Raw genomic sequence first — 27,111 nt, forward strand, 5'->3', positions numbered from 1 at the left:
TTTTCACAGCATTGTTCAAATGTCCTTAACAATTAATGTGTGTTGGTTAGATTTGAAAGATAACTAGTATATATATACTTGATACTCTCCATAAAAGCATTTTTAATTTTATTATTATTATTTTTTTTTTTTTTACAAAGAAAAGAACTGCACAGTCTTGTTTGCTTTGACTTTCAATAGTCTGATTCGTGTTTGTTTTGTTGCTATTATAGGAATAGTGTATTTGCTTTTCTGTCTTTGGGCTATGAAGTTTCTTAACACCATTACCAAAACAAGTACCAAAGTAAAATGAAATGAATTGACATCTCTCAAAAGAGTATTTTGAAATTATTAAGTAAGGTGTCAAAGACCTTAAGATTTCTTTTTAAAGTAACCTCTGCAGCCACTGTGGGGCTTGAACTCACAACCCCGAGATCAAGAGTCACATGCTCTGCAGACTGAGCCGGCCAGGCACCCCAGAAACCAGTATTTTTGGAACTAATCTTTTATAACTAAGATCAGGACGGAAAATATTTTTCTATGACTGTACTGTTTGACTCTAAAAGTGTAACCATTTTAGGGCACCTGGGGGGCTCAGTTGGTCAAGTGTCTGCCTTCGGCTCAGGTCATGATCCCCAGGGTCCTGGGATGGAGTCCCTCATTGGGCTCCCTGCTCTGCAGTGGGTCTGCTTCTCCCTCTCCCCCTCGCTTGTGTGCGCATGAGCTGCACTCTCACTCTTTCTCGGAAAAATAAGTAAAATCTTTAAAAATAAGAAAGTAAAATTGTAACCATTTTAATATGGTTCCACATGGTGACACTGTCTAGTTAGTACTTCATGAAAACTTAGCTCACTATTTATCTAAATACTCTATGAGTCCTAATTCTTCTCATAAATTGAACTTTTTTCTGTATAAGCAGTTCCCAGTTTACATCCTGTGTATGTGCTCATCCTGTCTTTCCAGTCATGATGGAAAGATCCACAGTGGAAGAAACAAAAAGTCCGCACTTTTTATTTGGAGCTCGTGCCTGCGGGCAGCAGGCAGCTACTCTCAGGGAGCATGAGCACACCAGCACGAGCGGGGGCCACATGCAGCGCATCCACATCTGTGGCAGGCACCGTGGCAGAGGGAGGCTCAGGCCGCCCAGCTACAGAGCACAGCAGTCAGGGAGTTCCCACTGATCACAGCCCCTGGAGATGGCTGGCCTCCTGGTGCCAAGTCTCCCTGCTTTCCCAGGTCTTAGGTGAAATCTCTTGTCTCAGAGCAGTCAGTCAAATTCAAAAGAACCATGGGACACAGGCCAGGGAGCAGGAAGGACACAGTTTGTGACCTCTGATGGAACACATCTGTGTGCTGAAGAAATTGGAGAAGGAAACTAGCCCTGCTCACCACAGGATTAGATTCCAGTCAGTGTTACTGTTAGCATGCTGGATCACCCATCCTTTCAATTATTTGGAATTTGACCAGCTCAATTTTGGTTAAACAGTAATATTTTTAAGAAACCTGGACACATCTCTGAAAGGTTGGTAGTTAGATAATTTTTATTTAAAAAGTAGGGACGTCGATAGGAAAATCTCAGAATTAAACAGCCTGAAGTTTTTGCCCAAGGCTACTGCTGGGCCCCCCAAAGAAGAAATTTCTCTTTCTCATCATCTTTGCCCTCCCTCCTGTCCCTGAGGATTCTAACTAACTAGTATGACTTCAGTGGCTATAAAGAAATCTAAGCCCCACTGAAAATATTAGAAACTGGAGGAAAAAAAGAAAGAAACTGGAAAACAGTTGTCCACAAAAGACCTCCTGAAATATGACCTGTTTATAAATTGAGGACTGCCTGTACTGTTGGGTTTGTGCTCAGTGGGTAAAGCATGCTATTCTTAATCTCAGGGCCAAGAGTTCAAGCCCCCTGTGGGGTGTGGAACCTACTTAAAATTTGGGGAGGGGGGAGGAAAGGAAAAAAGGAAGTCCTCAGATAAGGACTCCAGCAGTACTGCTGTTAGGTGATGCCATTGGCAGTGTTCACTGTTTTGCACCAGTGATTTTCTCATTGCCAATGTCAGACAAGTTCCGTTTTGCCTAAAATGATGACTCAAGTTTTCCATGATTTTAGTTTTAATACAGGTGATCTAATATCAGTTATCATTTGTTTTTATAAATATGTAAATTATATATATACATAATACCCATCTTATAGATGATAGAAATCTTTGTATTATTTATTTATAAGTACTATTTTAATATTATCATATTTATATCTTTTTTTCTACAGGGAGTCTTTTTAATAAAGGTACTCCTTGGAAATAATAAGACTGCATTGAAGTCCTATTTATTGGGTTGTTACTCATTTTAAATATTATAGTTCAGAATAATGTGAGAAATATGTCATTGTACAGACCTTGACATAAAAGTGAATACTTCACTGTAAGAAAAATTCTAAGTGTTCTCGCCAAATTAGTGCTATGACCTTGACCATTTCATTGAAGATGTCTGTTGTGCAGTATCTTACAGTTCCTTTACGGAACTTTCCTTAACTGCTGATACACTTCGAAAATTAAAATGAATTAAATGTTCCTACTTTGGGGGGTTAATTTTTGGAGCTATTGAAGACATGTAAAGTTGGTGGAACCTGAAGATTGAAAGTAATCTGCATATTCTAGAAAGGCTTAATAACATCGCATACATTTATCCCTTTCATGCAGTGACTACATTGCAGCTGAAGGAGGAGTTGATAGACGGAGAGGATTATAATTTCCTCCAAGGAGCATCTGATCAGGAAAGCAATGGCTCTGCCAACTTCTACATCAAACAAGAGCCCTGAGAGGGCTCCAAAACTGAGGGCGGGAGGGGAAGAATTTTACACAGGACTGATTTATAATCCCTCGAGCTGTACAGCGGGGCTATTCTACTGGGACATTTTGCTAAACATAGAAAATTTCAGTTCCAGATTTTTCAGGTGGGTGGGGAAACTATTTTAGTCGTGGGGGGAAATTTTTCAATTTATAAAGATGGACAATTTTTGTGTTGTATTTGAAGCTTTTGAAAGAATTTTGTAATATTTTCCAAGTTTGGATTTATGTGCATTGTTAACAACTGAAATTCTAACTTTTTGGTAAGATTAAAGTTTAGGTAGCAGGATTGAAGGAAATGATTTAAGAAGGATATAGTTGTAAATGCAAATGAACTGTCATTACAAATGAACCTTTTTTGGTACCTGTTGGGAGATCTTGGGGATTTTAGAAGTTAGGCCAGTCACATCTCCAGCTTCCTTTGCTGCAGAAATATGCAACTGAGCCCGCCTCTCGTGGAGGGTTCATCACCACATAGATCATGGAAGGGGAATTAAATCCGCTTGGTGGCATTTTGTTGTAGCCCATTTTAAATGTTTGTACAGAAATGTTTTTCATTCTGTGAAAATTTATTTGGAGTTCTATATGAAACTGGAAGAACTCTAATACTTTTATATGTTCTCTTTTAATTAAAAAATGATTAAAATTATCCTAACACTAAAGTGTTAAACTGGAATGGTTGACCAGATGAACAGGATCTCAGTGTACACGTTGAGGGGTTGGGGAAAGTATAATATTGTCCTTCGTTCGTTTTCTTTTCCTTACTAAAAGACCCCCCACAAGAGGGATTCTGATCAGTTCTCTGCCATTTCCCTCCATCTGTTAGATAATACTTAATATAACCACACCCCAAAACAGATGTTCTTCTGTATAACCAGTAGAATCAAATCAAAAGTTGTTTAAAGCCAAAAATCAGTTTAGAATTCAAAATCATTCCAGCTCTGCTTTTAACTATCCTGGATTTGTTTAAAAAAAAAAAAAAAAAAAAAACTAATTAGAAAGAGAATTTAATTTTCTTAAAATTCCATATATATAGGTATGTATATATGGTATGAATCGTCTTTTAATTGTATTCAAAATTAATTTTAACAGTAATAACTGATTTGGACCATTTCAAACATTCCCTACTGTAAAATTCACATGGCTTCCTTTAAAAAACAAAAGGATACAAGGGTAAATTGGTGAAAGGTTTGCTCTCTGCATTTTTCTAACTTTCTGAGTTGTGACTGAATGAGAGAGCTCTAGCGTTTACCAGTGAGGTTCATAAACTAAACTCTCAGGAATTAATTGCATCTGTTCTAGAAGTGCTTCTGGGTCTTAGCCTGGCCTCTTTAGAGTGGTAACATTGACCATCTCCTCTGGAATATAGGTAGGGCTAATTAGAAATTAATCAAAATGATTAACCTCTAAAGTCCTTCAGCCTATGGAATGCTTTAAAAAAAAAAAATGGTAATGGAAAGCCCCAGGAGACCATTTTAGGTAAGATTTTTGTTTGAATTTTAAAATGCATAGAACATTAAAAACCAGCAATTTATTTTCTAAAATATTGCTCTACTTTTGGGAATAATAGCATTGGTAATACGCACAGGTTTACCTCATTCTATGCAAGAGGGGTTAATAACATAAGGTTTTGTAGTTGCTACTGGAAGTAAAATTTGTTACTTTATAGTGTAAGAATGTATGGAATCGCATGTCAACATTTCTTAATACTGACTCTTTAGGGGCATAAATGCAGATCATATCAACGCCAAGTTGATTCTCATGTGTCAAATATATGTGAATTCAGCTGTTAAATTACTGGATATTTATCTTAAACAACCTTACTGAGAGGGACCTACTGTAAATGTGACATCCTCACACTTCCCAAATCTTTAACTTTTAAGAATCTTCCCATAAACATAAAGCCTAGAAGAAGACTTCCACAGCAGGGCTTAACCACGGTCTTCATTCTCAGGCTCTGGTTCCATGACAGGAGCTGCAGGGCGTGCTTGGCCATACCTGGGGCTTAGGGGCCCTGTGGGGAACTGGGTAAAACCAGGAGGGATTTGATTTGGAGCCTGGTAGTTAGTTCTGTGCGCAATGCTCATTTGTAGCCAGGTCTTAGAAGCTTCCAGTCATATCGCAAAACCAGGCTCTGAGTGTCTTTGAATGTCCCACCTGTTCGTGAAATGTTTCTTGTCTTGATCCCATGACCAACAGTTAAAGGTTGGCAAGGACTTCCTGTGGTCTCAACACAGTCTGAAGCCCTCCTTGTTGTTCAGGCTCTAACTCCTGCTGCTGATAAACAGAAAACAAGTTAGTGCAGAGGAGAGTGATGTCTTAGCCATAATTCCAGTCGTATGACCCAATAGCCCCATTCTCTTTTACGGTTCAAAACGTACTGCTGACCTTGGGTTTATTTTCATTTTTCTCCTCTTAGAATTATTTGGGGATTTTTGGTAGTTTAAACTCTTTAACCTTTTCCTTGCTGTGTATGAGGAAAGCTAAAGCTGTTATCTTCTTATTCTACGGATACTAACACGGGTTTTCAGTGTTTGTTTGTTTTTATTATATTAATTTTGCGTGATGTGAATACCCTCTCCCATCAATACTTGTATTATGGTGCTATATATTTGGTAATGATCCTTTACTATTGGGAAGGGATTTTAAAAATACTGTGATGAAACTGGGTTGCTTCCTTTGATTTTCATATTTTAAATAAAGCCACAGTCATTTATACAAAAGAAAAGCATCTGTCCCTGGGCAAATCTTTTGAGGACAGAGGTCAAAGTAAACTGCATAAGGTTTTTACATCATTTCTGTATGTATTTGATATATAGATCAATATCTGTACAAATTTAATCTTTTATTTTCTTGGTAACTTGTGATCACTGAGGAAGTATTTGAGACTTTCTCATGAAGTGTATATAATGGCGTGAAAAATTCCTTCAGAGAAACTTATGTTCCTTTCATTTTTACCAAACTGCAAATTTTCAGCATGGATGTGAAAAGCATTAAAATTATAACTTTGTGTACAAGATGAAAATAATTCACTAAATTGCCCTTTTTTACACAAAATAAAACGTTAAAGTTAAGTTGTATTGGAGCAATTCTTTAATACACTTTGGTCTTTGAGGGGTTTCCTTTTTTCTTCAAGATACTGAGTGGCCTTCTGCAGGCGAGCCAGGTGCCTGCCTTCCTCACAGAACCTGTGACCCGATGAGGGGAAAGCAGGCACATTTACTCCTGGATGGCAGGGGAGGAACAATATGCGGGGAGCTGTGTGGACGTGGCTGCGTTTGAGCCAGGATTGCACAAAGGTACATGGCCAAGCCATGGCACGGCAGAGGGGTTGCGGACCGCTGGTGGGGGGAGTCCATCACTGTAGCTAGAACATGGGGGCACAGGGTTGGTGTGCTTGCTGGGGAACTTTCTTTTTTAAGCTCCATTAACCTCAACAGCAGACAAAATTCTTAAGATGTAAATAAGTCATCCCAGCTGGCTCTGGCTGTTTCCATGAGGAAGAAATGCAAGACTCCCTCCTTTACCAACAACTACGTCATTAGTAAATTATTCAACTTTTACTAAAAAAAGAAAAGCAGTTTGTAGAGAATTTTACGGATGTTAAGATAACAGGTGGATTGGGGCTTCCGGGGTTAATTCCATCATCACACTTGAGAAAAACTTAACACACTGCAAGAAAAAAGTAGATCCTAATTTCTGCCCTGCTTTCTCCCTTAAATGGCTTCCACGGTTGCCTAGTACGTTGGAATTCCCAGCTTGGCTCTCATTTACAGTCCCATGAGCTTTGAGATACACGTACTATTCTTGAAACCATTACATGCCCGTTGGGAAAACTAGGTTCCTGGTGTGCTTTATGCCCAACATACGTTCTGAGAGTACCAAGTGTTTCCCTGAAACTAACTTTACTCTTGCGGTGTTATCCAGCCTTGTGAGATCTGGGGACAACAGTAAAGGATTTCTTCTTGCAGACTGTTACTGAGGCCAGTGCGTTTAATATGCGTTCCCAAAAAAGTCTCATGGAATGCATAAAAGGTTCTGAAGGAGGTGTCTGCTCTCACACACCTAGCTGGGTGATAGGATGAGGTCCAAAATCCAAACTTACTCCAGAGGCAGTAACTTTAATCTCACCACAGTCCACCCTTTCTCACTCACTATTTGTTCCAAAGTTCACACCATTCCTCTCAGCTTTGCCCACTCCAAGTTTGATTTCAGTTACCCTCCAAACTCAAAATTTTCACTAAAGGTGAAGGTGGTAAAGGACAGTGACCAAGAGCATGGGGTCCGAAGCCAGCCGCTTTCACTGAAACAATCCTTGTTAATTCTATAACTTGACTCCCATTTCCTCAGCTGTAAAATGGGGCTACTGGGCCCAATCTCCTAGGAGTCGGAAGGATTATAAATAAATTCATATGTGTAGTCTTAGAACAGCCTTGACACAGAGTAAGCCCGTAACTGCTGTCCATCCAAGTATCTCAGCCTGTGAGTCACTGCAAGACTTCCAGACACATTAAAAGGCAGATCTGGGGATGTCTGAGTGGCTCAGTTGGTTAAGCATCTGCTTTCGGCTCAGGTCATGATCCCAGAGTGCTGGGATCGAATCCCTCATCAGGCTCCTTGCTCAGCGGGGAGTCTTGCTGCTTCCTCTGCCTGCTGCTCTGCCTGCTTGTGTGCTCTCTCTCACAAATAGATAAAATATTAATTAATTTAATACAGATCCAGGGACACCTGGGTGGCTCAGTCAGTTAAGTGTCTGCCTTCAGCTCAGGTCCTGCGATCGGACCCTGCATATGCTTAGCAGGGAATCTGCTTTTCTCTTTCCCTCTGCCCCTCCTCCCTCCTCTCTCTCTCTCTCTTAGGGAGTCTGCTTCTCTCTTTCCCTTTGCCCCTCCTCCCTGTCCTCTCCCCACCGCCAAATACAGTCTTTTTAAAAAGTTGCAGAGGTACCTGGGCGGTTCAGTCAGTTAAGCGTTTGCCGTGGGCTCACAGGTCATGATCCCAGGGTCCCAGGATCGAGCCTCACATCCTGCTCCCTGCTCTGCAGGAAGCCGCCTTCTCCCTCGGCCTCTGCCTGTTGCTCCCCCTACTTGTGCTGTGTGTCAAGTAAATAAATAAAATCTTAAAAAAAAAAAAAAAAATGCAGATCCAATGGGGCGCCTGGGTGGCTTAGTCAGTTGAGTGTCCAACTCTTGGTTGTGGCTCAGGTCATGATCTTGGGGGTCCTGGGATCAAGCCCCAAGACCAGCTTAGCAGGAAGTCAGCTTGAGAGTCTCCCTCTCCCTCTGCCCCTCCTCCCCCACTCATCCTCTCTTTCTCTAAAATAATTTTTAAAATGCAGATCTGTGAGCCTGCTCCATCCATAATTGTAATAATCAAACTACTTAATGTGGTAAGAACATGTAGCATGTACAGATATATTAAATGTGAAGTTGAAAAATAATTTAGAAAATGTTAAAACTTGTGAAGTGTTGACTTAAAGCTAGAATCCTGACAGGTTTTGCACCAAACTGTCACTGTATTTTTGTCATTGTCTTGTCGTCTAACCCATATGCATAAAAAAAATATTGTGTCTTTTGAGTCTTTTATGTGCCACTAGCATATGAAGCTTTCTCCAGATGCCTAGCGGAAAACAGCTATTCATAAACCCACATATTTCTCTCATCTCCATTTTTTTTAAAAGGGGAGAGGCAGGGCGCCTGGGTGGCTCAGTGGGTTAAGCCGCTGCCTTCGGCTCAGGTCATGATCTCAGGGTCCTGGGATGGAGTCCCAAATCGGGCTCTCCGCTCAGTGGGGAGTCTGCTTCCCGCTCTCTCTGCCTGCCTCTCTGCCTACTTGTGATCTCTGTCAAATAAACAAATAAAATCTTTAAAAAAAAAAAATAAAAGGGCAGAGGCAGAGGGAGAGAGAATCTCAAGCAGGCTCCATGCCCAGTCCAGAGCCCAACCGGGACTCGATCTCACAACCCTGAGACCATGCCCTAAGCTGAAATTAAGAGTCAGATACTTAAAACCAATTGAGCCAGGTGGCCTATAAAACTCAAGACTCCAGTCTGATAAACCTGATAGTAATCATTTATAGTAAGGGGTACTATTTGGTGTTACCATACAACTGTGCCGTCCCGGGGAAACTAACCTTAAAAGCAGGCAATAAGAATCTTGTAGCCACTCACTGCATGTAGCCCAGAAAACAGGTTTAAGTATCTCACCCCAGGGAAAAGGAAGAAGTAGGGTAGGGTTGCCAGGCACACCTTACCTGGGGCCAGGCACTACGTGCATTCTTTCTCTTAAACCTGCAGTGCAGCCGTGTGATTCTCATGTTACAGATATCATTAGACTTCCACTTCCTCCTAACTTGCCCAGTGATCAGTCAACAAAGATGTAAATCTGGACAACTTGACTACTCTGTGTTTCACCCGGGTTTCAACAAATTCACTGTACAAAAATAGGCATTTCTACATCCTCTAAGGTAGTCAGGATATTTTCATTATTTCCTTCTTAGTTTGGACACACGGTCCGTGCCACGCTTGTCCTCTTCAGCCTCCCTACTCTACCTCCCGGGGTCTGGCACTTTGCTGAGAAGGGTCAGATCATTCTTCTACAGCAAGCAGCAAGCATTTTCGTTCTGGAAAGCTATGAAAGCCGAGGAACCAAGTCATTTCTTCTAGGGTAATATCAAGTAAGCACAGGAAGTTGCACCAGTTTCCAAAGGCTTTATTGGTAAGTAGGTTTTAGAAAAGAAAGTTTGATTCTATTACTTCCAAGTCACTGGAATGAAGAGCTGTGTCCAGGGACATGTCAAGTGGGGCCAAAGGGGACTGAGGCTTTGTCCACCTTTTACTCATAGATCCAGTCAAAAGCACAAGACTTGTAGTCCACCAACTCTTCAGGCTTGAACCAGAGGCTGATTTCTTTCTCCGCACTTTTCACTGAATCACTGCCATGAATGATGTTCCTAAGAAAAACAACAATTACTAGTTACCGCATTTTATTTTTCTTTTTTAAGTAGGCTCCACACCCAGTATGGAGCCCAACATGGGCTTGAAATCACAACCCTGGGGTCAAGACCTGAGCTGAGGTCAAGAGTCAAGCTGTTTCATTGACTGAGCCACCCAGGCACCCCGGGTTACCACATTTTAAAGTGCCAAAGTGTTTATGGCTAAGGCAAAGGATGGTCACTACAGACCTTTTTGGCCAAATTGCCACTTGAATTACCCCCAAAGTATTTCCTCTTAAAAGCAACTAAAATATTAGGTTGGGGAGGGTTGGGTGGCTCAGTCAGTTGAGCATCTGACTCTTGATTTCGGCTTGGGTCGTGACCTCAGGGTCGTGAAATCGAGCCCCATGAGGGGAGTTGGGCAGTCAGCACAGAGTCAGCTTGGGATTCTCTCTCTCCCTCTGTCCCTCCCCCACCCACTCCCCAAACCCCTGCACACATGCTCTCTCTTAAAGAAAGGAAATAGAGGGGCGCCTGGGTGGCTCAGTGGGTTGGGCCGCTGCCTTCGGCTCGGGTCATGATCTCGGGGTCCTGGGATCGAGTCCCGCATCGGGCTCTCTGCTCGGCAGGGAGCCTGCTTCCCTCTCTCTCTCTCTCTCTGCCTGCCTCTCCATCTACTTGTGATCTCTCTCTGTCAAATAAATAAATAAAATCTTTAAAAAAAAAAAAAAAAAAAAAAAAAAAAAGAAAGGAAATAGATAAAATTATATATGTATTCGATCAAAAGTATCCCCTGGCTCAACTTTCTTATACTCCCAAATTTCTAAAACAGGGCTTGTACCCCAAGACTGCTCTGCCACAAAACATTACTTCTTGAATTTTGAAACACAGGGATAACCAGACCAATAACCAAACTAGACAGGATCAAGGGTCATCTCTGAGGCGTTTTCTTGCAACACTCATTTGCAAAGCCCAGCCCAAACATTCATGCTCCCTGAAATCCCTTTATTCCATTTGGATCTTAAAACTCTGTACCAAGTGTTTGTCCAAAATTTTTTTTAAAGATTTTATTTATTTATTTGACAGAGATCACAAGTAGGCAGACCAGCAGGCAGAGAGAGAGGGGGAAGAAGGCTCCCCGCTGAGCAGAGAGCCCGAAGCGGGGCTCGATCCCAAAACCCTAAGATCATAACCTGAGCTGAAGGCAGAGGCTTAACCCACTGAGCCACCCAGGCGCCCCATGTTTGTACATATTTTATACAGTGAGGAAACCAAAAAGTTAAGTAGCCCACCCACGGCCACTGCACCACTAGGAGCAGGGCCAAGGCTCTCCCCACACTCCTCGCCTTCTGCTGTGTCCCACGGGACCTACCGCACGCAGATCCCTTGTGCGAGGCCTTAGGTAAAATTTTAGGTAGCCTAGGGAAGTAACTATGGAAGAAACTTCCATCCAGTGATCGCCACCACCTAATTTTAGAAGTTCCAATGTTCCTAAATCTGGTATACGCCAACCATGCTTCACACCCCCACTGAAGTGCCTTTGAGAAAAATTCATCCGCGGCCCTAGGGCTTACCTGCCAACTTGAATGCAGAAGTCCCCACGAATGGTGCCTGGCTTAGAATCCGCTGGGTTGGTCTCCCCAAGCATCATCCGCCCCGTCTTCACCACATTCAGTCCCTCCCAGACCTGGAACAGTCGGAAAGAGGAACGGCATCAGATCTGTCACTTGGGACCCCTCGGTACAAACCTTCACCCCCGCCTCAGGGCTCGCTTCCAGCAGACCCATCCATGACCCATTAAGCAGCTCTCCCCAGCACTAGACAGCAGAGGCCTGTAGTGATGCTCCGGGCTCCATGCCCAGTATACTACTCCCATACAGAGAACCCCGCTACCCAACTTGGGGACTTCCCACCCGAACAGGACGGAAGAACCTCAGGCAGCCACCAGCAGGAGAACAAACAGTGATGAAGGGGTAGAGGCCAGTGATCGGGCTGGAAGGGTCAGGGGACATTAGTACAGGACATGGTGAGGATTCCCACGGAAGCCTAGGTGCAGTCCAGGAAGAACAGGAAGAACCAAGAGCTGTCCTCTGAGAATCGGGGCCCGACTTCAGTGCCTCCCTCCTGAACTTTCTACTCCTCTTCATTCCCGGCTGGACATGAGTGCCAGAGGAGGAAAGGGACCGCTCCATTTCTACCATGGGGCCATAGAGAACTTTTTCTAAGGTCTGATTCTGCTTCTCCTTGCTTTTTCTTCCCAAGCTCCTAGTTGTTCTGTTCACTGAGTAACTCCAGCAGGCTCCATTTGTAAAACAAGGAATTTGGAGTGGCTGGGGAAGATGACTGGCTCTGTACCAGCCCCTATTCCCGGCCCCTAGTCCAGGCCCCCACAAGCACTTGCCATGGCGACAACCGGCCCGGAGTTCATGTACTTCACCAGCCCCGGGAAGAAGGGACGGTCCTTCAGGTCAATGTAGTGCTGCTTCAGGAGCTCCTGAGAGGCCTGGCATGCAACAGGAGGTCGCCGTTAGGAAGTACGCTGGAAAGGCTGAAGTACGACTGTCCCATCCTCAGAAGCCCCCATCCCCAAAGACAGGTTCGCCAAGTCCTGTACCATATGTTAGCTCACATTCATAAGGTATATATCGAAATCCCACCCAAACCCCGACACTGATACTTCTGTAGCCGAAACACTGGTCTGATCATGAAGACAGCCTCAAAATGTCCATGCTGTTAGGGGGGATATTATCATCCTAAGAAGCACGTGGTTTGAGAATCTGGATGTGGAGTGTTAAGCATTGGCTGCCTTTGAGCAAGATACGGCTGAGAGAGATCATGTCAACTCTTCTGGCCCATTTCTAGCTCCCTTTGCAACATTTCACACGCTAACCGAGAATGTTCTCCTCATCCCAGATGGGCTTGGTTAAGATTTCAATACCTCTCCCAAAAGGTCCAGATCTGTGGCCCACATGTAAAGTGTGGAAATACCGGGCTCTGCCCTAAACCGGAGGGAGCTCCGTCTGCCCGCACCGTGGGCACGTGTGGCCCGCGTGGCCGGGCCAGAGGACAGTTTCCTCCGCTCCCCGCGGGCCCTGCTCCCCTGGCCGTCATGTCACCTCCGCTTAACCTTGCGAGGGCGCCTGTGCCCGCTGGCCCCAGGGCCGCGATCGCCGCGGGGGCCGCGAGGGGGAGGAAGGGAGGTCCTCGGGGCGCGGGAGGCAGCCGTGGGATGCCGGCAGAGGAGCCGGGTATTGGGGGGGGCGCGTTACCTGCAGGAACTTCATGGCCACGAGGCGGAACCCCTTCTGCTCGAAGCGCTTGATGATCTCGCCCACCAGGCCGCGCTGCACGCCGTCCGGCTTGATGGCGATGAACGTGCGCTCCTGGTGGGCCATGGCCTGCGGGCAACAGGTCGGCTCAGGGCCCGCGGCCTCGGGGACACAGGACCCCGGCCGCCCTCCCCCGGCCCGTGCCTCCCCCCCCGCCCCCAACCCCGCGGGCGCTCCGGCCCCTCCGTCCGCTCTTCGAGGACACGAGCCCGCCGGCCGCCGCCCCGCGGAACGGGACCCGGCGCAGGGCCCGGGGGAGGGCAAGGGGGTGGGGGCGAGCGCGTCCGCTGGGGGCGGAGGAGGGGTGCCCGAGGGGCGGCGAGGAAAAGCGCCCCCAGCGCCTTACCGGGAAGCAGGCTGCGCGGCGGGGCGGGAGACCGAGACGTGGAGCTAGCGGCTGGGCCGGGAGCCGATCGGGAGGAGGGACGCGCGACGGCCACACCCCGGACGCCCCGCCGCCCAACCCGCGAGGCCGACGCGGCCCGAGACCGCTGTCCACGCCCCAGGCAGGCGAGGAGGCGAGGGGGCTCGGGAGCAGGAAGTGGCTTCCTCTCCCTGTTGGGGGGGAGGGTGTCCTGGAGGGGTAGTGTCGGGAGGGGGCGCTGCCCCGCGGCGGGAACTCAGCGGGTCCGGGCCGCAGCCCTCCGCGCAGGCCCGCGCGCACACACTCATACTCCCTGTGCGGTGAGCTGCCCCAGCCGGAGACACATCCTGACACGGTTCTAGATGGTCTCCCAGCAATCAGACCTGGCGCGTCCGCACACAGCTCCCCACCCCCGGGCGGTGCTCGGCTTCGGTGCGGAGGCCGCGAGCCCCTCTTTACCGCCGGTGCGGACAGCAGTCGAGCAATGCTTGTCCCTGAGATGGTCCCAGGCCTCGTGTCTGTCCCTGCTCGGGACCGTGAGCTGACGGTGGGCCCCGCGGGCCTCACCTGACTGCTGGCAGTGACCGCCCTGATAACCAGTACCCGCCGGGTAGAGAGACTTCAGCTACCTCCATTTTGACCTCAAACGCTCCTGGTGACTAAACTCTTCCTAGTTTATCACTTAACTCTGGGAGAAGCCCCTGCGGGCAAAGCATTCCCTGATGGGGACCGATACTACCCCCTCAAGCAGCAGGGAGGACTCTGCAGAACCAACCCCAAGACACTGATGGACTTGACCTTCAGTGCCCACCTGCAGGTACACACCGACCTTTGTCCCTTTCCATATGGAAACCTATTAGTATTTTCAGCACTTGGGAGACAGTCTTTGAGAGAGATGTTGGTCTAGTCTTTGTTGGCCTCCAGAAATAAATTCTCTTCTTGTTCCGCCTCAACCGGTCTGCCTTTGGGTTTTGTCAGTGCGGAGTGTGGAACCTGGTCTGTTTGCCCCACCATCCCCACCCACCCCCCAGCCAACCTGCAAACCTGGCCTAGGCTGCAAGGGACCAATCCAGCCCTCTGTGACACCTTCTTGCCTTCCCACACTGCTAGGTGCAAAGCATTAAAACACAATTCTCCTTCTGGAGAAGAGACAGCCAATGTTCCCTTTGGCTTCAAGGTAGAGCCCTAATTTGGGCTTCCTTTTCAGAGTTATCCAATGTCAACTGTGGGACAGGGTCTGGGAATTTCACTGGAGATTTCTCTGGAGAGCTGTTTGCCCCGTTGTTCCTGTCACTCTAGCTCCTGCAGTATGGACCATAGCAGCCTTCTGCCTTTCACATTCCCTGCCCTTCCTGAAAAGACAGCCCTTAACTGGGCAAGGTGTGACCCCGCCACCTCCCTGCACACACAATCATTCCCCAAAGGTGCGAGTACTTTCCCCCAACAGGGAAACAGAAATGCATCTAGTTCTCAGCTGTCTGGAAGGAAAGTAGCTCCCCCACCCCCACTGCCCCCCCCCCACCCCATGGAGGAAATCCTTTCACAATGTAACTGTCCCTTAGAACCTCAGAATAATATACTGCTTAAAATACAACTAATGAAAGGCACCTGGGTGGCTCAGTGGGTTAAAGCCTCTGCCTTCGGCTCAGGTCATGATCCCAGGATCCTGGGATTGAGCCCCGTATCGGGCTCTCTGCGCCGCGGAGGGCCTGCTTCCTCCTCTCTCTCTGCCTGCCTCCCTGCCTACTTGTGATCTCTCTCTCTGTCAAATGAACAAATAAAATCTTAAAAATAAATAAATAAATAAAACTAATGAGAAGTTTTACTGGTCACGCAAGCATGCTTAAAGATGACCTTGAGAGGAGCACCTGGGTGGCTCAGTGGGTTAAAGCCTCTGCCTTCAGCTCAGGTCATGATCCTGGGGTTCTGGGATCAAGCCCTGGCACGGAGCCTGCTTCCTCCAATCTCTCTCTCTGCCTGCCTCTCTGCCTACTTGTGATCTCTGTCAAATAAATAAATAAAAATCTAAAAAAAAAAAAATGTTAAAAAAAAAAAAAAAGATGACCTTGAGAAAAATATGTACTACCAGCGGGCCTCTGGTGGAGAGGATGATACACGTCCCTGAAGCCATCCCTGAAGCCTAGCTGCTGGGGATGCCAGAGCAGCCAGGGATGCCCCGCTCTCTCAGGGCAGACTACCCCCTGCTTCCCTGCCTGCGTCCCTTTCTCGTAGCCTCCCCTGCCTCAGAGAAAGCCTCTGCACTTGCTCAACAAATTCCATGCTGCTGGACCAGACATACCTCTCCTCTTCTTGTTTACCTGTAAGACTTGTGATCAACATATGACTCCCATTCCTTCTTATTTACCTACAAGACCTATGGCTAATTATAATCTTCTTCTCCTTTGTTGGTCATCTTGTATCTGATAAACAGGGGACTGAGGAGTTGTTCCGGGTGACAGTCCTTCCAGCTGTGTCCCAGCTCCCTCTCTCTTACAGCTGCCTTGTTTGTGCCTCATTCTTCTCCTGCACGCTGTCAGGAAGTGTGTACATCTGTCAACTCTCCCTGCACCCTTCAAGTAATCTTACGATTTGGTCAGGTGCACCCCAATGAAGGTGGAGAAACACAGCAGCCCCCAACCCAGTTCCCCTCAGCTCCCCTGCCTCTACCAAAGCCAGGTGAACAGGGAAAACAGCAGGAAAGAAACCTTGAAGTTTGTAGCAAAAGTAATTGTCCCCAAGATGTATTCTTAGCTTCCCCCTTCTCATAGGCGAGCTCTGAAGTATTCTCTAGCCACGAGGGTGCCCAGATAAAAACATTTTCCACGTTCTCTTGCAGCAGGAGGCTTGCACGTGAAGTTCTGGCCAATGAGATGGGAGGGGGAGTGAAGGTGGTAGATTCACGGTGACGCCCTTCAAAGAAAGGAACAATCCACTTTCCTTACCAACCTGCCATTAGGCACACGTAGGGGACAAGGCATGGTTAGAATCAGCCCCCGGACAACCTCAAGGATCAGAACCTCACTGCCATCACCACCCCTACTTAGCCACTTGGACTTTTTGCAGTTTTATTGAGGTATAACTGACAAAACGCGTTCCGTATTTAAGGTATATAACCTGTTGTAATTTACATATACTGTGCAATGATCACAATTAAGCTATGGAACGTAACACTTCACATCATTACCATGTTCATTTGTGTGCGTGTGAGCACATTTAAGATCTATCCTCTTTGCAAATTTCAAGTACACGACGTAGCATTGTGAACAACAGACCCAGGGCTGTACGTTAGATTTCTAGTTTAGACTTTTAAATAAAAGAGAAGGAAATTTTCATCTTGCCTCTATTAAAGCAACCAAATCAGCGCCCTAACAAATCAAAGCTACTCACAAGATTTCACCTGCTTTTTCTGACATTCTTCCAGGGCCAGGCCCACTATCCATCCGGCTTTTCTGTTTTGGGAGGAGTTACAACTTCTCACACTCCCCCACCCGCTGAGGCCCTGAAAGCTTCTCAAGAGCAGGAAGGAGATCTCTTATTTCCAGGGAATCCTCTGCCCCCAGTACAATCTCGGCAACAAGCAGATCTTCCTAGATAACTACTGACTGGCTCGGTGCCAAAAGCCGATGGGATACAGGAGTAAAAGGAAGGATGGGCAAAGAGAAAAAGAGAGAGAGAAAGAGATCTCAGGCCAACAAAAATAATTTACATAGTATTTACACTCTCTGTCCCCTCAGGTTACCCAGCGTAAATGGGAAAGAAAAAAGAATACAAAGCAATAGGGCATTACAAAGTAACCATCTCGATGAATCCTATGTTGGGATGAAATATTTTAATTTGACAGCAGCACATAATACTGTACAGTGAGCACACCCAGCTCCAGGAGATGCCCTCCAGGTTAGAAGGAAGGTCTCAACATTAAGTGAATTTGTGAGAGCCTGGCCCCCAGCTCAGGGTTGGGAGAGGGAACGGAATGAACAAAGCATGGAGGTCTGCTCTCCGGTCACTCGTAGATCCAGCTCTGAGCACAGCTCTTGTAATCCACCAGCTCTTCAGGCTGGAACCACAAGCCAATCTCCTTTTCCGCACTCTCCACGGAGTCGCTGCCGTGGATAATGTTCCTGGATGGGGGAGAGAGAGGGCCCCGTTACTGAGACCCAAAGGATTCAACAGCCCGGAAGCCTGCCGGCTCCCAGTGCCAGAAAGGGGACAGCCCCCTGCAGCAGAAAAAGCCAGAGGCCCCCGGACCCAAGTCCACAGTAGAAGAAAAACCCCACAGCCGTGGTTCAGATGAGGGTGAAGACTGCCCTCTCTGTGTTCCGTCCTCGGAGCAACACCGACGCAAGCAGAGAGGGGACTCTGGCCGGCATTTGTGCTGTACCCGGTTCTACCCTCCCAAGCCAGGCGCAACCACAGGGATGCTGATGGTCGAGGGCAGAGAACTCACCAAGCCAAGCACCAATTTCAGAGAGAAAGAAACAAAAGAACTGATTTTAGATTGATCTGCCTACGGTATCTTGTCCATCCCGACCTCGGGAACCCAATTGTTTTATTTTTTTAAGATCTTTTTTTCTTTTCTTTTCTTTTTTTTAATTTGACAGACAGAGATCACAAGTAGGCAGAGAGGTAGGCAGAGAGGGAAGCAGGCTCCCCGCTAAGCAGAGAGCCCGATTCGGGGCTCGATCCCAGGACCCTGGGATCATGACCCAAGCCGAAGGCAGAGGCTTTAACCCACAGAGCCACCCAGGTGCCCCTCTTTTCTTTTTCTTTTTTTTTTTTTTAAGTAATCTCTACACCCATAGTAGGGCTGGGCTCTAACTTACAACCCCAAGATCTACAGTCACATGCTCTACCTCTACCAACTGGGCCAGCCAAGAGCCCGAGGAACCCAAATGCTTATGTCATCTAACTCAGATTTTGGAAAAAGGCAAAAGCATCCACTCCCACCTGCCAACTTGGATGCAGAAGTCCCCACGGATGGTCCCAGGCTTGGAGTCTGCAGGGTTAGTCTCCCCGAGCATCACTCGGCCTGTCTTCACCACATTCAGGCCCTCCCAGACCTCCAAGGATAAAAGAATATATGATCAAGAAAGAAAACCCACCCCAGCAGAAAATCTGGAATCTATCAATTCAAAAAAAAAGAAAACAAAAAGCCCCCTTAACACTGAAGGAATAATTATGGAGCAGCTACTTGTTCCAGCACCGGGAATACTAGTCTCCCTGCTCCCACTCCTGCTCTTCTAGAATCCATTCCTGACAGAGCAGCCGGAGCAGCCTTTTAGAAATGCCTCGTTAGACCTACCCTAGCGTCCGTCCGAGCTCAGGAAGTGCATGGCCAGCACAGCCCTGCCTGATCTGCCCCAGGCCCATGCCTCTGAACTCTTGTCATCTGACCTTCTCTTTCACCTACCAGGCTCCAACTGCTCCAACCTTCTTTCTGTACTTCAGAAAGTTCAGGCCCTTTGCACATGCTGTTTTCTTGTTGAGACTGTTCTTCAGCGTGATTTTGTGTAAGTCTGGCTCTTTCTTCTCACTCCGATCTCAGTTCAAAAGGCGTGCTCCTTAACCACCCAATCTAAAGTGGCCCACTGTTGTCCCATCACCCTATCTCATTTCTGTGCATATCACTAATCATTAGCATATACATATGTATTTTTTCTTCATTATTTGCCTTCAAGATGTGTAGGTGAGCAAAGCTATGAAAATAAGTACTTATTTGTCTCATTCATGACTGTATCCCCCGTGTCTGGAAGAGAGCCTGGTACAATGATAACCAATACATACTTGGAGGAAAATTACTGCAGGAAGCAAGACACAATCTCGTTGCCCTCCTGAAGTGTAGAATCAGGCCTACGTCTCCTGATTGCTCCCAGCTATGAGTCACTGTGGGTCCTCAGTTTAGCAAACAAATGCATCGTGCCTTCGGTGGGTCAGAGAGCTAACTCATATCCTAACTGCCCAATCCTCCCACCCCCCATTTCCTCTGTATCAGTGAGGACCTGACATCAGAGGCAGGAATCACATGACTCACACTCGGCTCCCAGTGGAGTCATTCACATCCATATCTCACCCATGCACACTCACCATGGCAACCACGGGCCCTGACTGCATGTACTTGACCAAGCCGGCAAAGAAGGGACGATCCTTCAGGTCGATGTAGTGCTCCTTGAGAAGGTCTTCAGAAGCCTGTTGTGCCGGACAAAGAATGAGAAATGGCCCCCCAAGCCTTCTAAGAACTAACAATCTAGTTATTTCCCACTTACTGCTGTGAGCACTTGGGGCGCCTGGATAGCTCAGTCGTTAAGCGTCCACCTTGGGCTCAGGTCATGATCCCAGGGTCCTGGGATCAAGCCCCGCATCAGGCTCCCTGCTCAGCGGGGAGCCTGCTTTTCCCTCTCCCACTCCCCCTGCTTGTGTTCCCTCTCTCACTGTGTCTCTCTCTGTCAAATAAATAAAATCTTAAAAATAAATCAGTAAAATAAAATGTGAGCTCTTAGTTCACGGATTCTGTTGTAACGCAATCTACTCCCACCAGTACCAGAGGCGAGTGATGCCAGAGAGACTCAAAGTGCTTCAGCTTTGTGCCAATTCCCCCCCTATTGGCCTTGATTGATGGGAATAAAACCACAGGACATTAGAATCAGATCCGGCCATGCCACTTTAGACAGTAAAACTAACAATACGATGAATTTCCATTCATTGAGAGCAAGCCTCAGCTCAAATGTCAGAGGGAAGTCGGGGGTGGTGGGGTCTTGGCATTCGACAGGAAGCAAACTGAACCCAGCCATGTCCCAGGGAGATGGCACGTTTACTCAGGAGAGGAAGGCCAGGGACCAGGCGGGACAACTATGTGGTCCCCACAAGTATTTCAAAAACCACTCAAAAGTACATGACATCCAGCAATAAAGAAGTGTGCTGAAGAAGGACTTAGAAACTCCCTCTGCGAGGCTGGTGTGTGGGGACAAAACAAGTCAGCCAGAGAGCAAACCAGCTGCTTGGCGATTCCAACTCCCTCAGCCAGGCTCTCTCAAGGCACACAGGCTCATTCAGGGTCTGACAAGGACCCTTCGTTCTCCCAGTTCTGCACCCTGCACGCTGCACTCACACCCACAACTGCAGACAGCCGCTGCCAGAAAGCACAGCCAGAGCGGCCCATCACTCTGCCTCCGGTTGGCCGTTCCTTGCCAGAGTAAAAGGACACAGCCAAGTGACCATGCCCCCTCAGCAATTCACCCGTGGCCACGCCCCAGTCCCAAAGGAAGACTGGTAGTGGTGGTCTCCCAGCACACGCTCACTGCTCCTGTCCTTCCCTCAACACTCTTTCAATTCTACTAATTGGTTCAAACTGGTTTTGGGGGGATGGGGGGGTTCTGGTTATCTTTATTGTTTTTTTAAGATTTTTTTAACTTATTTACTTAGAGAGAGAGAGAGAGAGAGAGGGAGCGAGCATAAGCAGGGGGCAGGGACAGAGGGAAAAGCAGACTCCCTGCTGATCAGGGAGCCCAATGCGGGGCAGGACCCTGGGATCGTGACCTGAGCTGAAGGCAGATGCTTAACCAACTGAGCCACCCAGGTGCCCCAGTGTTGGTTATCTTTAGTCTGCGGGACAGATTACAGGGTTTTTTTGGAGGGGGAACATCAAGTTTTCCCTCCCCTCCCTCCCCCATGTCAGATATAAACAACTTGGCAAACTCCTGGCAGCTGTCCCTCCCCTCATTCTTCCTCAAGCCCACATCCTTTTTATTTTTTTAATTTTTTTAAAAAGATTTTATTTATTTATTTGACAGACGGAGATCATAAGTAGGCAGAGAAGCAGACAGAGAGAGAGGGAAGCAGGCTCCCTGCTGAGCAGAGAGCCCGATTCGGGGCTCGACCCCAGGACCCTGGGATCATGACCTGAGCCAAAGGCAGAGGCTTTAACCCACTGAGCCACCAAGGCGCCCCTATTTTTTTAATTTTTAAAAAATATTTTAGGGCCACCCCTCAATAGTACAGATAGTACAGAGCCTATCACGGGGCTCTATCCCATGACCCTGAGATCACCACCTGAGCTGAAACAAAGAGTCTGACACCTAACCAACTGTGTCACCCAGGTGGCCCCTCCTTTTCACTTTCTGAAATATTGCCTTGCAGGTAGGTGTCTTGCAAGAGTTTCTGCTCTCTGCTGTTTTCAGGCAGGCCTCCCAAGGGCAAAACCACAGCTTTCCCCCCAACATGCCCTGATGATGCCTACTAGACATTAGACACTAAGTGGACTGTAAATAAGGATGGAAAGATCTCCTTGCTGAGGATCAACCTGGCTCAGCGAGGGGGGTGTGGGAGGGGGGAGAAGTTCTCTGAAATTTGCTCAGGAAGCTCAAGACCAGGAGCTCAAACACACCCACCAGGACTCTGAGTCGGAAAGCACAGTGCTCTCCTGAAAACAGTATCGCACTGTATGTGAACTAACTAGAATTTAAATAAAAATTTGAAGGGGGGGCGCCTGGGTGGCTCAGTGGGTTAAAGCCTCTGCCTTCGGCTCAAGTCATGATCCCAGTGGGATCGGGCCCCACATCGGGCTCTCTGCTAAGCATGGAGCCTGCTTCCCGCCCCTCCCTCTGCCTGCCTCTCTGCCTACTTGTGATCTGTCTGACAAATAAATAAATAAAATCTTTAAAAAAAAAAATTTGAAGGGAAAAAAAAAGAAAAGAAAAAAGGGGCACGTGGCTGGCTCAGTCAGTGGAGCATGTGACTCCCGACCTCCTGGCTGAGTCTGAGCCCCACACTGGGTGTGGCGATTACTTAAAAATAAAAATCTTAAGGGCACCTGGGTGGCTCAGTGGGTTAAGCCTCTGCCTTCAGCTCAGGTCATGATCCTGGAGTCCTGGGATTGAGCCCTGCATCAGGCTCCCTGATCCTCAGGAAGCTTGCTTCCCTCTCTCTCTCTGCTGCTCCTCACTGCTTGTGCTCTCTCTCTGTCTCTGCCAAATAAATAAATAAAATCTTAAAAAAAAAATAAATTAAATTAAGTAAAAAAATAAAAATCTTAAAAAAATGAAAAAGAAAGGGACGCCTGGGTGGCTCAGTTGGTTGGACGACTGCCTTCGGCTCAGGTCATGATCCCGGAGTCCCGGGATCAAGTCCCGCATCGGGCTCCCAGCTCCATGGGGGGTCTGCTTCTCCCTCTGACCTTCTCCTCACTCATGCTCTCTCTCACTGTCTCTCTCTCAAATAAATAAATAAAATCTTTAAAAAAATAAAAATAAAAAATAAATAAAAAGAAAAAAAGAAAGAAATCACAGTGCTGCAGTAATATGCGGAACTTTGCATTGCTAAGGGAAAAGGGAGGCTATTTCCCAAAGTCCCAGTAACTTGGTTTGTTGTAGGATTCCTACTGGGCACCAAGAAGTTTCCAGGTTTCTGGACTTATGTGTTGAGGAGAAAGCTTAAAAAAAAAAAAAAAAGAGGGAAGGGGAAAAACAAGGAGGCTAACCTATAATCATCTTCTGACCTCCAAGAGAACAGAAATTTGAAGAATGAAGTCCACTTACCTGAATTAATTTCATAGCAACAAGGCGGAATCCCTTTTGCTCAAAACGCTTGATGATTTCTCCCACGAGGCTGCGCTGGACCCCATCAGGCTTGATGGCAATGAAGGTGCGTTCACAGTTGGCCATGGTCCTGAGGATAAACAGCTGGGAGGATGAAACAGCACTGACTATCCTGCCTACATCATTATCCTTCTCAATCGGATTACCCCATAAAGCTGGTTTAAATCTGTCGTGCCAACTCCAAGTCTCCCTGTTAAGAACCCAGTTCCTAGTGTGTTCACCATACTGTGCTACTTTGAAGGCACATTTTAAAGAAATAGGTATAAACAACGTTCCTACAATGGTAGTTGTATTTGCCAATAAGAATAGTGTGCTATAGGGGCGACTGGGGGTGGGGGGCTCATCGGTCCAGTCAGTGTCCAACTCTTGATTTCAGCTCAGGTCCTGTCTCAGGGTCGGGGATCAAGCCCTGCAATGGGTTCTGCGCTCAGGGCAGAGTCTGCTTCAGATTCTTTATCCCTCCTCCTCTGCCCCTCCCTGCTCAGGCGTGCCAGCTCTTGTCTCCCTAAAACACATAAATAAAACCTGAAAAAAAAGAAAGAAAAAAAAAAGGAATAGCGCGCCATTGCACAGTATGAATGTGTTCGCCACAAGGAGCAGCACTGAAAAAACTCTGGACTAGCACATGTGTAAAAAATGTTCCTAAGGAGGAAAAAAAAATTTCTCTAAGCAAAAAACAAACAAAAAACAAAGCAAAAACAAAAAACCGGGGACTATTAATTCTATCCCATTTGGCTTAAAAGCTACTATTAAACATCTATTTTGTATTCAATACTGTGGCAGAACTAAGGGAGGGGACATGGAAAAAAAAAAAAAAGACGCTTTCTGAATTACCCAGAGAACGGAAACTACAGCAATAAAGCGGCAGTCAGGTGCAAGGCAGAGTGAAACAGTTTGACCCACTGCCACAGTCATGGTATTAGAAATGGAAGAGGTTTGAGAGAGGATTTCGTTATAATCCCCTTAATTTTACTACCAAACAAATCTAGAGCACCAGAATGAGGTCCAAAATCCCGATTTCCCAAACCAATACAATTTATGCTACATCATAAGACATAATGAATATTCAGGCCGGTAAAAGGGGAATGATGGGAGAACTAGAGACGTTGGTAATAGCTGAGATGGGACATCAGGCAGGAAAGAGGCCCAGACAACCTCCATCCCTGACCCTGCCTTTTACAGAGAAGATTGGGCTCATGACCTGCTGTGATTCCACAAGATGGGAAATGAGGAGGCCCCCGACCTTGAAAGACAATCCCTAATGAGGATAGCTAGACCACCTCCTGGCTCTATCTTCCTGTACTTCAGTTAATCTCTTTTTATAGCACCTTAATATATTTTAATTTGTTCGAGTTGCTGTCTCCCCACTGGCCTGCGGCCTGTATACGGGGCTGGTTTGTGCCTGTGTCTCTCCCTGGTACCCAGCCACATGGCCTGGCATTCGACACGAGCAAGGAAAATGTCTTACTTAAGTCGTAATCGCCCTGCCCCTCCAAGAAAAAGAGACAAAACCCAAGGACTGGCAGGAACTCCCAATGCAAGCTCGAGACAAGCATGGATTCGGGCTAACGAGCCACAGATCATCTCTATACCCATACCTTGTACACCTATAAATGTCCTCCACACCAGCTGAGACACACACACACACACACACACACACACTCATTCATTCATTCATTCATTCAGGAAGAACTCGCTGAACCCCAACTCCGAGCCCAGCACTGCACGCGACAGAGACAAATAAGGCACAACCCGGGTGGTCGCGGCCCGATGGGAAAGCCAGCCACGGACAAAGGCAAGTCCACGTGGCGTGGGACGTGCGCTGACAGGTCTGCACCTGCCCACCCGCGCTGCCCTGCCTTGCCCTCCCATCCGATCCCTCTGGCCACGTCTCAGGGCCGAATTCATGCGATCCCGTCGCCTTCCTCCCTCCCCCAATCCCAGTATCCCTCCTCCTTCTCAGGACCCCATACCCCTCTCACCCCTCCAGCTGCTCAGGCTGCAACTCCTTCTGGGGACGCCGGCACCGGAAACACGCCCCAGCCCCACGTGGTTCCTGGCACCCACAGGCGCGGAACGCTTCTTTCCGGATCGGCTGCCAGGGAGCCCATTTTGCAGAACACCACTCGACCACGCTTCCTCTCGGGAGTCGGATGTCATTCTAGAGAGCAACATTCCGACGTTTAACTTCCGGCACTGCTTTTTCTTGCTCTTCCGGCACGCGGCCCTTCCTCGCTTCCCCACCCCTGAAGATTCTCTGACTCACTTCCTTCGTTCTCGAGTAGGTTGGCTTCCCGAGAGGTGGCGCTCCCACTTTGCGCGAAGTCCGAACGGGCACCTGACCTAGAAGTGGGTCTTTCTCACTTTCCGTGTGCTCCTTCTTCCCAGCCCATCAACGCTGCATTATTGAGCACCTGCTGTGTGCGGGACACTATTCCAGGGCCTGAGGTTATGGCAGTAAACTAGGAGGCTTTGGTGGGGTTGGGAATGGGGACAAAGAATAAACAAGCAAACTGATATGTAATACACTGCTTTATGTTAGTGCCATTAAGAAAAAGCAGGGCAGGGGCGCCTGGGTGGCTCAGGGGGTTAAAGCCTCTTTTTTTCCGGCTCCGGTCATGGTCCCAGGGTCCTGGGATCGAGTCCGTGTCGGGCTCTCTGCTCGGCAGGAAGCCTGCTTCCCCTCTCATGCCTGCCTCTCTGCCTACTTGTGATCTCTCTCTGTCAAATAAATAAATAAAATCTTTAAAAAAAAAAAAAAGAAAAGAAAAGAAAACGAACAAAAGACAAGAACGGACATTACACTAAAGAGGATTTTCGGATGGCATGAGATGAACATAAAGAGATGTTCAACATCATTAATCACTAGGCAAATGCAAATTAAAGCCATGAAGAGGGGCACCTGGGTGGCTCCGTTGGTTAATCATCTGCCTTTTGCTCAGGTCATGTTCCCAGGGTCCTGGGATGGAGTCCTGCCTAGGGCCCCCCCTCAGCAGGGAATCTGCTACTGCCTCTCCTTCTGCCCTCTGTCCCTCCCCTCTACTCATGGTTGCTCTCTCTCGCTTTCTCCTGTAATAAATAAAACCTTTAAAAAAAGCACAAGGAGATATCACTACACACCTATCTTAATGGCTAAAAAATTAAGAGCACACCACTGGCTCGGTGAGTAGAGCGTGAGACTTTTTTTTTCTTTTAAGATTATATTTATTTATTTGACAGAGAGAGCCAGAGAGCACAAGTAAGGGGAATGGCACAGGGAGGAGAGAGCAGGGGACTCTTGATTTAACTGTGGTGAGGTTGTAAGTTTGAGTCCCACATTGGGTGTAGAGTTTACTTTAAAAAGGGAAAAAATGTGGGGCGCCTGGGTGGCTCAGTGGGTTAAAGCCTCTGCCTTCGGCTCAGGTCATGATCTCAGGGTCCTGGGATGGAGCCCCACATCGGGCTCTCTGCTTGCAGGGAGCCTGCTTCCTCCTCTCTCTCTGCCTGCCTCTCTGCCTACTTGTGATCTCTCTCTGTGTCAATTAAATAAATAAAATCTTTTTAAAAGGGGGGGGGATTTTTTTATTTAAACAGAATCAGGAGAGCTAATTGAAACTACACTGTTAGTCCAGGTGGGAGATGCTGGTGGTTTGGACTATGTAATGACAAAAAAAGAGACAAACGGGTTAGTTACAGGATATATATTCAAGGTTAAGGCCATAGGTCTTACTGAAGGATAGAATATGGAACATGAGGAAAAAAATAGATATTAGCTCCTAGTTTTCTTTCCTTTTTTTTTTTTTAAGATTTTATCTTTAAGCAATCTCTACACCTAACATGGGGCCCGAACCCACAACCCTCCATTCAAGAGTTGCACTATCCACCACAGAGTCACCCAGGTACCTCCTAATTTTCTTTCTATCCCTTCCTTCCTTCCTTTCTTCCTTCTTTTTTTTTTGGAGAAGGTACATTAAATATCAGTTCAATAGTTACCTACAAAGCTCCTTTATAAGTTGTTGGGGTCCACTGCACTAGTGCTTCTAAAAACTCTGTGTACAAACAAATCACACAGGGAATTGTTAAAATGCAAACTCTGA

At 47.1% G+C, this 27,111-nt stretch overlaps 3 protein-coding genes across 7 annotated transcripts in view; 1 reads left to right on the top strand and 2 right to left on the bottom strand.

Annotated features, from left to right (window-relative positions):
• Positions 1-3,803, top strand: part of MBTD1 (mbt domain containing 1) — a 66,780-nt gene extending 62,977 nt beyond the window's left edge. For all 4 annotated transcript variants that reach the window (XM_032872028.1, XM_032872035.1, XM_032872032.1 and 1 more), the window contains one exon: positions 2,676-3,803. In XM_032872028.1, the coding sequence (XP_032727919.1) occupies positions 2,676-2,794 (119 nt within the window). In that variant the 3' untranslated portion in view covers positions 2,795-3,803. The remainder of the gene's footprint in view (positions 1-2,675) is intronic.
• A 5,708-nt stretch (positions 3,804-9,511) lies between these two features.
• On the bottom strand, positions 9,512-13,557 carry LOC116876072 (nucleoside diphosphate kinase B). The gene is made up of 5 exons (XM_032872039.1): positions 13,431-13,557; positions 13,025-13,153; positions 12,157-12,258; positions 11,330-11,442; positions 9,512-9,773 (listed from the first exon to the last, which is right to left on the bottom strand). The coding sequence occupies exons 2-5, from the start codon at positions 13,148-13,150 to the stop codon at positions 9,656-9,658; spliced, it is 459 nt and encodes a 152-aa protein (XP_032727930.1). The 5' UTR covers positions 13,151-13,153; positions 13,431-13,557; the 3' UTR covers positions 9,512-9,655.
• A 3,698-nt stretch (positions 13,558-17,255) lies between these two features.
• LOC116876073 (nucleoside diphosphate kinase A) lies at positions 17,256-25,130 on the bottom strand. Of its 2 annotated transcripts, none has more exons than XM_032872041.1 (5): positions 25,018-25,130; positions 22,976-23,105; positions 19,530-19,631; positions 18,393-18,505; positions 17,256-17,566 (listed from the first exon to the last, which is right to left on the bottom strand). In XM_032872041.1, exons 2-5 carry the CDS (start codon positions 23,099-23,101, stop codon positions 17,449-17,451), a joined length of 459 nt encoding a protein of 152 aa, XP_032727932.1. In that variant the 5' UTR covers positions 23,102-23,105; positions 25,018-25,130; the 3' UTR covers positions 17,256-17,448. The 2 variants fall into 2 exon arrangements, with proteins under 2 accessions (XP_032727932.1, XP_032727931.1); XM_032872040.1 differs by having other exon boundaries at positions 22,976-23,119; positions 25,018-25,041.
• Between the last annotated feature and the right edge of the window lie 1,981 nt (positions 25,131-27,111).

This window comes from Lontra canadensis, unplaced genomic scaffold (assembly GCF_010015895.1).
Source record: "Lontra canadensis isolate GAN:19392208 unplaced genomic scaffold, GSC_riverotter_1.0 scaffold43, whole genome shotgun sequence".
Taxonomy (NCBI): domain Eukaryota; kingdom Metazoa; phylum Chordata; class Mammalia; order Carnivora; family Mustelidae; genus Lontra; species Lontra canadensis.

Bases quoted from the DNA above. Each gene is read 5' to 3' on its own strand.
- LOC116876072 (XM_032872039.1), bottom strand. From the start codon at position 13,150: ATGGCCCACCAGGAGCGCACGTTCATCGCCATCAAGCCGGACGGCGTG. The intron at 12,259-13,024 runs GTAACGCGCCCC...GTTGCATGCCAG, and splicing joins TGGCCATGAAGTTCCTGCAG to GCCTCTCAGGAGCTCCTGAA. The intron at 9,774-11,329 runs GTAAGCCCTAGG...TGTTTTTCTTAG, and splicing joins TTCTGCATTCAAGTTGGCAG to GAACATCATTCATGGCAGTG.
- LOC116876073 (XM_032872041.1), bottom strand. From the start codon at position 23,101: ATGGCCAACTGTGAACGCACCTTCATTGCCATCAAGCCTGATGGGGTC. The intron at 19,632-22,975 runs GTAAGTGGACTT...CCGGCACAACAG, and splicing joins TTGCTATGAAATTAATTCAG to GCTTCTGAAGACCTTCTCAA. The intron at 17,567-18,392 runs GTGGGAGTGGAT...TCCCCCATCCAG, and splicing joins TTCTGCATCCAAGTTGGCAG to GAACATTATCCACGGCAGCG.